The sequence below is a fragment of the Oxyura jamaicensis genome, chromosome 1 (genome assembly GCF_011077185.1).
Source record: "Oxyura jamaicensis isolate SHBP4307 breed ruddy duck chromosome 1, BPBGC_Ojam_1.0, whole genome shotgun sequence".
Lineage (NCBI taxonomy): Eukaryota > Metazoa > Chordata > Aves > Anseriformes > Anatidae > Oxyura > Oxyura jamaicensis.
Window position 1 is genome coordinate 140,902,210 of NC_048893.1, and position 13,434 is coordinate 140,915,643.

The 13,434-nt window shown below is 42.9% G+C and overlaps 1 protein-coding gene across 2 annotated transcripts in view; it reads right to left on the reverse strand.

The window, feature by feature from the left end:
* The window catches only part of EDAR (ectodysplasin A receptor), a 69,102-nt gene that overhangs the window by 22,332 nt on the left and 33,336 nt on the right, over positions 1 to 13,434 (reverse strand). For both annotated transcript variants that reach the window (XM_035317086.1, XM_035317078.1), the window contains exons 2-4: positions 3,011 to 3,079; positions 2,123 to 2,245; positions 722 to 903 (exon numbers count right to left, since the gene is read on the reverse strand). In XM_035317086.1, the coding sequence (XP_035172977.1) occupies positions 722 to 903; positions 2,123 to 2,245; positions 3,011 to 3,061 (356 nt within the window). In that variant the 5' untranslated portion in view covers positions 3,062 to 3,079. The remainder of the gene's footprint in view (positions 1 to 721; positions 904 to 2,122; positions 2,246 to 3,010; positions 3,080 to 13,434) is intronic.

Genomic DNA, 13,434 nt, shown 5'->3' on the forward strand with positions numbered 1-13,434 from the left:
ATTAAAAAGATGGACAATAAAACAGCTTATATTTTAGCCCCTTCAACAAGCTCTGGAACTTGTTTTTACTCTGAATAAGAGCACACACACTACATTAGCAGCCCCTTAGACCCCTTTCTCTCTGTTGACTAAACACAAACTATCTCCTAACAGCTCGATTAACTAATACTGTCAGCTACTGACAAATTTGCCAGCTGGTCACATTTGGAGAAGAGAGATTATGTGTTCGTGGGCACAGACTTCCAGTGCCAGCATGAACCATACAGAGAATCCAGGACATCTTCATGGAGCTTATTCATAGGATGCAGGCCCTATGAATAAGCTATGAATGAGGACAATGGGGACTTCTGATGTTCTAGCTAGAGGCCAAGAGGTACTTCTTAGAGCATCTACAACATCACTGCACACCTATGCTACATGAACTACTTCCTTTCTGTTTCTGTGAACAGGAAAAATTTCATTTTTTCTCGTTTGTTCCCAACAGTTGTTTCTTCAGTCACTGAGATTTCAGTACGATTGATGAGGTCTTCTGATTTACTAAATTCACCAATACTTTTGAAATATTTAAACTTACTGTTTTAGCAGGGACTAAAAGGTGTAAGTCACCAATATTGTACTACAACCAGGTACGACATGAAGAGAAGCTGTCGGACATATTGACATTAAAAAACGTATTCTGCTGTGCCTTGGGTAAAGCAAAGGTCTGTAGTTGAATCCTTACCCTGGGAGACAAGGTCCACACTCTGCATCATTCTCCTGATCGCCTGGTGTCAGGACTGTGGCTCGAAAAAATCCCTCACAGTCTTTGTGCCGTCTGCATATCTGGTAACCTCCTCTGGAAAACTTCTCTGATGGGCAGGGAATGCAGCCATAGTCCTCATCTTTGGTGCCATATCCACAGGTCTGCAACAACACAAAGTCGTTGGAAAGCAGGCTTGTGTTGCACACTGGCTGCTAGGAAAAGGGAATGAGATACCTGGCACAGTGTAGTACCAAGTCCCTTAACATCTGTCCTAAAAAGGCCAGGGCAGGACATAAGAACAAAACACACTCTGTCCTGGGGAGGAAAACGGGAGCTGGGATGTCATACTCCTTGGCAGTGACCCCTCAGGGCTATTTAAATTACGTTGCAGCCTTGGAAGTGAATTTCAGCTGCTGCTCAGATAAAAAATGAACTGAAAATTGGAGAATTGAGAAGAAAATTGCAGGGGAAACAGAGTTCCAGCAGGGATATCAGTGATCTTGTTTTCATGACAGGAGAGGTCACAAAGACCATTAGAAAAAGAAAAGTTTGCATGAGGTTTGGTAACCCCAGAACTCACGTGTCCCAGATGAATGTTACGTTTAGATTAAATAAAACTAATATGAAGTGGTTATTATTCAAACATCCTCGTTCAGGACTACCAACTGTGTGAAATTCTTGCAATGGGATGTTTATCCCATTAAAACCAAACAGGATTTCAGTAATTTATTTTTTAATATGCAACAATTATCTGCTGTAAATCAAATGGTTACTTAGGAACTGTAATTTAAAATGTGGCAGAAGCTTCCAAGTTCCTCTAGTGCCAAAATATCTTAGCAGGAGAGAGAAATTAAATTCTCTGTGTGGGGGGCCAGCGAGCATGCCAGACTAACCTATTTATCACACGATGCTGGAATGGCACTGTCAGGTTTTAAATAGCCATTGAGATGAGAACACACTGGCAGAGAACGTGTGTGAAGCTTTTACCTTACAACTTCTGACATACTACTTTTAACAGGCTGCTCCTGGCACGCAGCATATGGGTGTGTGGGTCCATGGTGTCTGCCCCCACAGCACCCTCATGCATGCGTGCACTCCCATCTGAGGGATGCGTGGCCTAAAATTGCTCACGCATCCCTTTCTTTCCCTATTTTCTCTCATATCAATGCATTACCACCTTGTAACAAAGCATTTGTGTTTAGGTAGGGCATTTTCCATCCTAGAATTGCCCACAGGCTAGCTAACCATGGGGGAACCTTGTGTTGCAGACCGAGTGCGTTGCCCCCAGTGACAGGCCTCAGTCCCCTTGGCCGCCTCTCAGATGTCGTGTCAGGAGCTCGACACACGTGTCCCCCAGCCAGAGGAGGATGCTGAAGTTACCATGTACGGCTCTTCACCCGGCTCGCACTTGGGGCAGTCATGGCACATGCCGGTGGTTTGGTTGTAGTATTCGTTCTCGCCGCAGTTGGAGTATTCAGCGCTCGCGGAGTACACCAGGGAAACCTGCACAAGAGACACCAGAGCATCACTGCCACCGCCTCCGTCCAACACACCTTGTCCCCTCCCCTTGCCCAGCCATTACAGTGGGTCTGACCTTGTGCTATGAGGCATCCCAAAGCTGCCATTCAGCTGCTGAAGAAGTGCCGCTACATAGGACAGACGCAGTCATGGGTTTCAGCAATTTGGTCCTGTTAAGAGTTTCTCAGAGCACTGACCTTTGTGCCTGTTGGCACAGCTGCTCCTCAAAATATTGAAGGCCGTGGTTCCTGACCTGTTATTTCTCCCTCTCTGGTGCAGTAAATGCCCGAGTTTACTCCTTCTCCACTCCCAACTCTAATGAGCCTTCATAAATGTGACTGTAAGGGACAACTACAACAACCTGAGATAATGAGTTGCCTCGGGCCTCAACTGTGATATGGCTGAGTTTCATGTGACATCCAGGCTAATCAGCTCCTCCAGAGCCTGGTGGGCTGTAGCAGATGTCTTTTCTGCTTCTGCTCCATTTGGGGTCCTTCTCCTCCCTCCTCCTCCTCCCTATTAACTTCTCCCACACACTGGGAAATACAGATTTAAACAGATGTTCCAGTCTAAGTGGCACTGAAGGAGATGCTTAAGTGTTTTATTGAATGGAAACTTATCCCTGCACCAGTGTCCAGTGCTCAGTTGCCTGTAGGTGTGTCTTAGCAATTCATAGATGTTTGCAGAGACTCGAGCAGAACCCAGTGATCTTTGTGTGCTGGAAATGCCTGCATGCATGCGGATACCTACCACCAGAAAAGGGAACACGTGAGTCCATTTACATTCACCCAGGTGAGCCATGTTCTCTTGATATTTTACCTGAAACGATAGAATTGGTGATTGTTTATGAACATCAGTAAATATTTGTGTGTGTTGCCAAAACAAGAACAGAAAGGCTCATCATCAGAACAAAGGTAAATGGGAGTGATGCCTGGAGTTATACAGAGGTCTAAACAAAGAGAGGGGAGATGTGCACGTGCTCTCACACACACACACTGCTGCACATCTCCTGCCTCTCTGAGAAAGCTCATTGCATGAGGCAGCCTGGCCTTGCAATCTTCATACAAATTTGTCAGAGATGAGGCTACGAACCCTGGCATTTGCTGGCTTTTGGAGAAGTCCTCCTATGGAGGAATCGAGAGCTACATCATGATCACTAAAAGAGGGCTGGGGGTCAGTAGCTCAGCCTGGCTTGTGTCCTTGACCCTGCCAGATCAGATTTGTCAAGGAAAGATCTAGATGAAGCATCCAAAAGCTGAGCCAGGGAGTGACCTGATAGCGAGTGGCACAGGCAGCCACCTTCCTCGCTGGCTCCCACACACCTGCTGGGAAAGCCCAGAGCTGCCTTTGCTAACAGCCTTGGCTTCTTTTCATAGGGAAAGTTGTAGATTTAAGAGCTTAAACTCAAGGAGGAAGCTGAACTTTGTATTTTAAGTGCTATTACAATGGCTGGGGGGAAATAAAGGCTGTGATCTCTGTTGTAAACACAAGTGCTAATTTATTTAATTTTTTTTTTTCCAAATTCAGTTCTATGAATAACTTTGAATAAGAGCTAATGTTGCATATTCATGTACTGGATTTCTTTCTAAGGGATTAAAAGAGACAGGAAAAAGCAACACAAATTGTTTCTCTAGCATGATACAATATATTTAATGGTATTGTTACAGCACATAATATGCCCTAGGGATTTTACAGCTTCAAATTGCAAATGTTTGAGATACATTTGCAACACTTTGGTCCTAGGATGTAAACTGCTGTTTAAATTTTCCACATCTCAGATACTGCAAGGTTTTTTGGCTCACAGAAGAGTACGACTGCTGCTTTGTGCCACTTTCAAGCATACAATCTACACTAGAGCAGCACTACAGAATTTGAGATAGCCACTAACATTTACATTTTTAAACACCAAATGGATTAAGCAAAGATTATATCATGCCGGCATCAAACTAGGAACTTGCTTTGTATGTTCCTTCTAGCAACTGGGCTAGCTGAGACAGGTAACTGGGTGGGTGGGTGGGTGGACAAGCTGAATTATACGTATATTCTTTTCTGCAGGAAATTGCACTTCGAAACCTAGAAACAAAAGAGAATCAGAGATAAATTGTCCTAAAGCTGAAGGTGAGAGATGGAAAATAGTCATGCAATTGCATAAACTGTCAAACATTTAAGTTGGACAAAGGCTTTGGCTATGACAGTATAGTTACTTGGAAAAGTTCCAGGAATATAATCTTCACACACGTCTGTTAAACTGAATCCTAATTATAAGAGAGCTTGTTAGACTTCATAAATGAATATTATCAAGGCTGTTTCCACACTGGTATTGCAAAGTCATCACATTTATTATAAATTGGGTCTGGACACAGAATTTCACTGGCGAAGTTTGAATCTGTAACTTTACAGTAAAAGCATGTCTTTCAGTAAAAACTTGCTTCAGTTGCTTTCAAGCCACCCAGATGTTTACTGTTCGAGGTACTCACATGCAATCATAGCCAGATTTGAAAAATGGAAACGAAGAAGTATAAGCCTATTAATGTATAATACAATCTTCTCTATCCATTTGGTATTTATTTACATAAAATGTTGAAAGTGTCAAGTTATACATACATACATAAAATATTTTTCTATCTCAATATAAACATACATGTGGGGGTATGTTTTGTGTGTAAACATACGTTTTTTCCCCCTGCATTCTGTCATTACACGTGGCAACATGTCAAGCATATGGCAAATATTAACTGGAAAAAGCCAGTTCAAAGTGCTGAATATGACCGGATTAGAACACTAGGGGAGATTTTTTTTTTTTTTTTTTTTTTCCAGATTGGAAAACCAAAATGTTAAAATTAATTATTCTCCCTCCCTCCAGCCCGCCGCACCCATTCAAGTATGTTGCTATAGACTGACAAAGTTATTTTCTGTTTGTGTGTTTTATCTGTTTCTTTTTTTTTTCCTGTTTTTATTTTTGTTTTTGTTTCCTTTAGAGTTAAAAACCAAAATGTTTACTTTATTTTTATAATGGAGGAGAGTGCAAAGTCTGATGCGGGAGGTTTCTGGCAGTAGGGCCATAGCTAGCCCTTTAGCTGGGATGATACCTGCTGGTATCTACCAAGATATGCTAGGCTGCTCTTGGGCTTGGTGTCAATTTTCAAGCATTTTAATTTACACCCACACCATATCATCTATCACACATGAATCCCATGTGCACAACAAGGGATTTTCTAGTGCTAAGATCACTTTTGTGCCTAGCTGACATATGTAGAAACATGCAAAGCTTGGACAATCTGCCTGCATCTGCCAAGAAGCAGGAAAAACAAAAACAACAGCAAAAAAGCACAACCAACCAAACAAGCAAAAAAACTCCAGTTATTATGGTCCATAACCATTAGAAGTAATTAGCTCTGGGGAATTCTTGAACAAATTTACAGGAGGTGCCCCTTCCCTTCCTGTTCCCTGGTACACAGTGCTGCTGGGGGCCTCCAGGAGTAAAACGAGGAGCCCTGGGAAGAGGTAGAGGAAAACCCTGGTTTACACAAATTTGGCATCCATGCACCCACTCAGGACACCAACAGCCATGATGTTGGCATAGGATGCTGCCTCGGTAGTCCCAAAGGGCAGAAATCAAGCTCCAGATCTGAAGCAGTCCAGGGGCTGTCCCCTGCAGACACAGGGCACACTGAAGCACTTCTTAATTCAGGAGATGAGCAGCAGATCATGCATCTGCATAGAGCTTTGCTGCTCCAGTAAAACCCTTTATTTATGAATATTTGGCAGGCAAAGCTGAAGTCTTGGTCTACTGCTGATCTTTTTGATTACTGGTACTAAAGCGTGTGTAGGAAATCCAGATTAAAATGTGTATCGGTGCACAGAAACAATTTTGCAAATCCTTCTTTGCGCCTCCACCATACATTATTTTGGGGAAAGCCTTGCTTTGTGCTGGTTTTGTCCTACAGATTCAGTCCTTCTTCATGTGCATGTAAACATCTGCTGCAGAATATATCAGCTGATTGTTGTTCAGCTTATGGCACTGAAGGTTTGACCAGAGTGGAGTAATGTCAGTCTGCACATTTCAACCAAAACAAATGACCCTGTCGCATAGGATGGCAGGTAGTGGTCAGCAGGAAGAAGCTGGAAGTATATTTTTGGAGACACCATGCAATGGCTCCCATGCAATATGGGATTTCCAGCAGCTTGTCTGCTGAGCCTTCCGCACATCCTGACTCAAAGCTTCAGCTGAGTACAAGTGGGTGTCAGGAAAGGAGGTGTAAAACAAAGCTTGGGTCTTTGTGGATCAGGTGTGCGACACACAGCAAGTCCCGGCATGACTAGAGGGGGTTGCTAATTACAGCCATATTTGCCTTTCAGGGCATATTTGTTAATAACTTAGGAATACACACAGAAGCTGACAGGAAAAGGAAGACTATTTTCCCGGTGGCAACCACAGCAAGCAGTGCTAGAGACTCGCTGTCTCAGCTTCTCTCCAGGAGATTGCGAGGCACAGATTTGGCCTGGGGCAACAGGAAAAGAGACGCCTGAGACCCTGTTACTCAAATATTTCTCTTCCCAGATGAAAGGTCCTTCTGTGCAGCCTTTGCGGCATGTTACCATGGCCTGGAAGGTACACACAAATAAATAAATAAATACATATATACATCCCCAGGCAGAAAATGCTTCGTTCGTGCTGTCTGAAGGATAAAGAGCAGCATTTGCTGTAGTCAGCCTTTGAATTTAATTTACTTAGATAATTAGGTAGCGCTGCCACTAGGTTTACAGTATCCATGAGTAAATGGAGTAAATATACAGAATACACAAACAATGAGGTTACCGTAGTTGGTGGTCTAAGCTAAAACTCATAACTTCTGATAAACAGCCTTAACTGTTATTTTAGTACCGAGTGTTCACTATTAACACAGTTGTAAAAGCTATTTTCCTATCATAGATATTTTTTGTCTTTTAAAGAAGTCTGTAAAAAATGAAAAGGAACACAAGGATCAAAGAAATCTGTGCTTCTTAATGTTGCGGAGAGGATTTTTTTTAGTGTCTCTGCATTTCTTTAGTTTCTTCACTGATGTAGATAGACTTCAAGGATGCAAATCTTGACTTCAGGAGAGGAAAGACACAACAGCTGTCTCTGAGAGATTTGCAGTTTTGATATTTCTGTACACAGACATATCTGTCTGGGCGGCAGAACACTAGACAAAAGGACTTGTATAAATAAATGTGGGTAGACCATACAAACTTCACAGGTGCCACCAGCAAATCCAGTGCCTACCCTGAGTTCCCAAGGTTTATGAGAGGAACCTCGTGAACTGCCTTTTCCACAGATTATCACAGTTTCTCACATGCACTTGGTAGATAATCTTTGTATGCTCCTGATGCTGCTAAATCCTTCTTAACCGAGATAAGCATATAATCCTCACTGCAGGGTCTCATAAGTTTCAGAGTTCAGCAGCAGAGTTTAGCTTGGCTCCAGCCTCGCAAAAAAAAAGATGCGGTTTGAATTTTCCTTTCAAGAGGAGAGAGGCATCTCTGAGACCGTCATTGAATGACAATGATGGCAGCACAAGCCTGGCAGGAGAATAAACTTAGACAACTATAAGCAAATGAAAACATGGAGATTATGAAGAAAACTATTGTGTAGTCTTGGTTACAGTTTGTATTGTTGTGAGCACCAGAATATTGCACGGAACAATATAGCATTTGCAGGACAAGATGAACTACGCAGTTTCTCATATCTGCGTTATACTACTTTGACCTTGCAAATGCATGTTAAAAACAACCCCAGAGAAAGATGTAAAAAGCTTTACAATGCTACAACTCTACTCTTCCTTTTACCTGAAACATCAAAAGGAAGCTACAAGAGCTCAAGCTACACATACCTCTTTAATTGCCTCTGTGATCTGGCACCTTCACCAGAAAAATAATTCATTGCTCAGGCGTAGGAATGGGATTTTTTTTTTTTTTTTTTTTTGCCATGGTAGTTGCACTGACTAGAGGAGACGTAGAAGATTGCTTGATTTGTTAATGGGGGCACCACATGCTGAAGACGTGGGGGCAAGGAAGACTAATAAAGAGCTATGTGTTTCCTCGCAGACTGGCTTATCTGGAAACTACATCTGGAAGTCTGTATCCAAAGCTGTTTTCTCATCTTACACAAAGACACATGCTGGTTCTCGTGTAGACAGGCCATCAGCTTTCTGAAAAATGTTTTCAGGAAAAAAAAAATAAAAAAAATAAAAAAAAATGATGTGATGCAGGAAGAAAACCAAAAGAGAGAAGGAAAGAAAGGCCCTTTTAAACTTGCTTTGTGCATCCAGCTCACCTGCCTGTGGAAATGAGGGCAGAAATTAGGTGTGAGTACCCACGGTTCACTTTAGTGGTGTTCCTGCTTGGAAGGAGGGTGTTTTGTGGGGAAGTGATGGAGAAGCAAGAAGGTCCTCATGACCTCTGGATGTTCAGGCTGCTGCCATGGCTCTCCTGTCAGTGTTATTTTATGCAAGCAAATGCTCATGAGGGCAAAAAATGTGAGCAGGGGCCTGTACCTTCCTCAAGTCAAAAGGCTGCTCTGACCCCCTAGGCTAAGTAATGTGATCTCTTTTGTTTTCTATAATTAAAGAAAACAACAATAATAATCTGGGATTTGTTCTAACACACAATTAAAAAAAAATATAATCAGACACCTCACGTCTGTAATGAGAAAAAAAAATCTTGATTTTTTTTGGCCAGCCCCCATGAGGATTTTCCTCAGTGGGAGAGGCTCACTTTCAACCTCTCCGAAAGCAAAATTTTTTGAAGATGATTTACATGAAGACATCCCTTTTATTTTGAGCCCCTCCTGCTGGGAAGTGCTACGACATATTCCTCCTGGCTTGCTCGCTTCTTGTCTGAGGGCCCGGGGCTGCTCTTGTAGGAAAGGCCGGCAGCGGGCAGGTGGGAGAGGCTGTGCCATGCACTCCCGGGGGGTTCTGGAGTTTTCCACAGAGAGGGATGCAGGCCAGATCTGACACCACCGGGACAGACTGTGAACACATACGCTTCGGGATTGAACAAGTCCAGTGCAAAAAATAATGAGTAACTGTGGTCGTATGCGATCTGCTGGGTAAGCCCAGGGCCGCATCAGCACTGTGCTTCTCACCGGGCCTGACGCCTCACCGCCTGCCCCTGCCTGAGGGACAGGGCTCTCACGCTTGGCATCGTGCTTCCAGGGGTGAGCTGCAATTGCTGGGATGAAAACAACTCACTTTAGATTCAGAAGCTCTCCCTAATTCCTAAGACATGTATTACTTCCCCTTCGGAGCAAAAAATTAAAAGCCTATTAGGAAAATACAAACCACTGATGCAGTGATGATGTTTTCCTAACATCTTTTCTTTTTTACAGAGCTTTATGCTTTCTAGATGACAGATAACATAATGAGAACAGCCTGAGCCTTGGCTTGCATTACAGAGATCGATAAGGATTTGAGCTCACACTGCTTCTGTTCCTCAGGGTCCCATCCTTTGAGCTGCTGAGCACCTCAAAACATGATGATATTGGGAAGAAGGGGATTTTTAGCACCCTGCAGAGACTGACATCCTTTCTATACTATAATTGTTGGTAGACAGGACAGAAGAGAAGAAATTTAGAAATACTTCATTGGAAGAAATTGAGCTGAAATCCTAAAGTGACCATCAACAGAACTTACAGAAATTGTAAATAGAATAGAAACCCTATGGTGGCCATCAATAAATAATTAATGTCTGTTCTGAGCTCTGCAGCACATTTGCATTCTTAGCTGAAAACCAGAATATTTGTTATAGTGTTCAAAACACAGTTCTGTTTTTATTTTCCATGGTTTACATGAAAACATACGAATTGCTGCATCTCAGGCAGACAATGACTAGCAGTGGTGGGCTTTTCATAGGGCGAGCCTCTCAGGAGCAGGTCACCACATGAAGGAGAATGTCACTGGGATGGTCCCAGCCATGAAATTCAAGTACAAGTGCATTAAGCAACACTGGAGCCAATTCACTGTGTTCGGCAAACATAACAAACTCAGTGTTAGGTGGTGGCCTTTTATAATTTGGTACTTGATTTCTGAGTCCCAGAAAAGCCTCTTGTTTGTCAACAGGCCTCTGTCTTGCAGACAAAGGGGTACATACACTGCCAACAAGCATTATTTTTTGTATTATTCTACTTTTTACATAACCATGTTTGAAGGGGATTTATTGCTTTTGCAAACCAAAGGCTGGCTGCATTTAAATTCAGAGCTATATCCCAAGCTGCCCAAGCCACCATTGTCACTGGGGCGAGCAGGGAGAGGGGTGGGGGAGCCCTCGGCCAGGAAAATTGGCCACACAGGCAGCTGGGGCCACAAGGTGCCCGAGGGCAAGGTGGCAGGGTGTTACTGCCCTGGGATGAGCTGGTGGAGCAGCCCTCATGAACCCCTTCCATCCACACAGCTCATGGGTGTGGGTCCCACCTGCGGGGACAGTGAGGGGACGGGGCCTAAAGGCCAAAACGCAAGACAAAGCCCAGTGCAAGACGAGGAGGGGGAACATGCTGGAGCAGCCAAATCCCCAGTGTCTGGGGGTAGTTATGAGCTACAACCTGCTGAGGCATACAGGAGGAACGAGCACGGCCATGTCTAACAGCAGCCCAAGTCACAGCCCCACTCTAAGCACATGCCGACATAGACTGCATGTTTACAGGCATGCACGTATATGCAAATGCTTCTATTTATACCCACATGCCCCTAAAGGTGCTGGCTGCCCCTCAAATCTCTGCTTCAGGCAGGAACCCTAAAATCTCAGATGTCCTGGTGGAGGCAAATCCCTCTGCTTCACAGGGGCATAGTTATAAAGTGAAGAAGAATTGGCTTTCTCTGCTGTGATACTTTTGAGTTGATAACCATAAAATCTCTTCAGAATTTCTCTGAGGCCCTTTTTTTTTACTTTTTCTTTTTTCTTTTTTTTTTTTTTTCTAATGAAGGTGTTTACATTCCTAATTAAGGAGCACATTAAGCCTAGTGGTACCTTATCTGATAAACCTGTTACTAGGCTATGTCAAGCTGAACCTTCCAAGGGAGCAAGCTGGTTTTATAAACTGGTTATCCTCTGGGCTGGAAATGCACATCCAAGAGCTTGCAATTAACTTGGGTTAATTACAAAATACCAGAAATGTAATAACATATTTAAAAATATATCACAGGTGCTAATGACCTTTTTTTTTTTTTTTTTTTCCTCTGCCCCCACCCCACCTCCCGGTTCTTCCCCCCCTCTGCAGGAGCTGACAGACTGTCAGTGCCCTCCCAGTTAGCAACCCCCCAACTCCACAGGTGTTAACCATCATTCTCTCTCATGTGGTGGGATTGATTAGCATAAAAAGATTGATCTGAGAGTGATTGCTTCTAACTTGCAGCTAGCATGGCTTATTCTGCTGGTTTTTGGACCTGCTGAAGGAGCTAGGCTTGAGTGCTGTTTACTTCGTCTAGGTATATCAACTGGTCTCACAAAAGAGATCACTGTCTCTGCATACCTATTCCCCCCACCCCACTGCCCCCATCCCATCCCATGCAAATCCTGAGAACTCTGTGACAACACCAGCAGCAGTGTGATGCAAAATACAAGCTTATTTGAGTAAATGCGTGACCTCCTTCCCATGGAGAAGTAAGCTTGCAAATGTACCCTGGCTGTTTCAGCAGGAATATTGCCTTATCATGCTAGCAAATTTTTATTGCAGTTTGCAGCTTCTTATACCCTTATATATTTTGGAGAGCAGGCAGGAGGCAGGAGCCTTCAGTCCAGTAATTCCTCTCCTGACATGATCCATCCATAGCTCTTTGCTTGCTCATTTTTTATCTATCTACTCCATATTCCTTATGTATAACAGTGTCAAATGCTTTATTGAAGTCCAGACTGCCCATGGTACCTGTTTCCATTTAGAAATTACAGCCACTGTGTCAAGGACTACTTAGGAGACTGGTTTTACCTACTAGGTCATATTCTATTGCACATCTAAAGGAAATCTTTATTTCTTTTATGACTTTACAGAAGACATAGGTGCATTTCTTTTGAAAAAAAATCACCAACAACAACAAAACAAACAAAAAGAAAAACTGCCAATAAAACAAGGAGTTATTAACTCCCAGCATAGATAGGGAGGGGAGAATATGTTCAGAATTGGGGTACCAACATCCAAAAATTTTATAAGAACCTCTCTCTGCAAACCCCACAGCAGACTGCTGAAACCATGCAAGACAATGAGCAAGGCAGAGCATGGGAGGATGAATGACCGTGTGTCCCACCAGCCCACATCTGCACTGGCTGGCAGAGGTGTCCAGCTGGAGGGTAAGAGCTGAAAAGGGAAAATGTGTCCTGGTACAGATTGAGTAGGAAGATTTGTGGTGCTACAACTCCACTATGCTGAGAACAGAAAAAGAGTTTTTTATCATCCATACGCACATTTATTTCCTCATCCCAGTGATATGAGCACAAGAAAACATGAAGTTGCTTCATGTTTTAAAACCACTTTAAAACAGTGGTTTTAAAAGCATTACGTTGTCCTGATGCAGAGGCAATGTGATGGAAACATGGCAGAGCATTATTGAGAAAATGAAGAGGGTAGTATCCAAAGAAAACTGAAGCAATGGTGAACATCGTGGTCTTGTGGTCTTGAGTTCTACAATGTCAACTTTTAGTTGTGCACATTTTTAAAATTTATATTCATCTGAAGCTACTCTTTGATCAAAGAGTCTTTAGGCAAGTTAAGATTGTGAATGTAACCTTGAGCCAATTGTAGATTTTACAATATGTAGGAAAAATGAAATGTGGACAAGAAGGGGACCTCTGCGAAGCAATGACTGTCCTAAAATGTCTGGAAGAAAAAGAGCCAGTGAGAGAAGGAAAAAAAAAAAAGTGGTTTAAAGTTATTCCCAGAAATATTGAATATGCTCAAATAAACATAATCATTTCTGGTACAAACCAGAAGGTGCCACATTTTCCTACCAGATGATGAGGGATGTTGTAGTGAATAAATACATCTCCTTCCAGCTGCCTTAATAGTTACATGTAACATCTGGTCGTTTTTGAAACATTTTGGATTTGGCTATTCTTTAAAAATGAGAACTTCCTATAGTTACCCTCAGAAGCTCTGAAATGTGAAGTGTCATCCACAAGCAGCTGAGGACCTTCTGCTTCCTCTG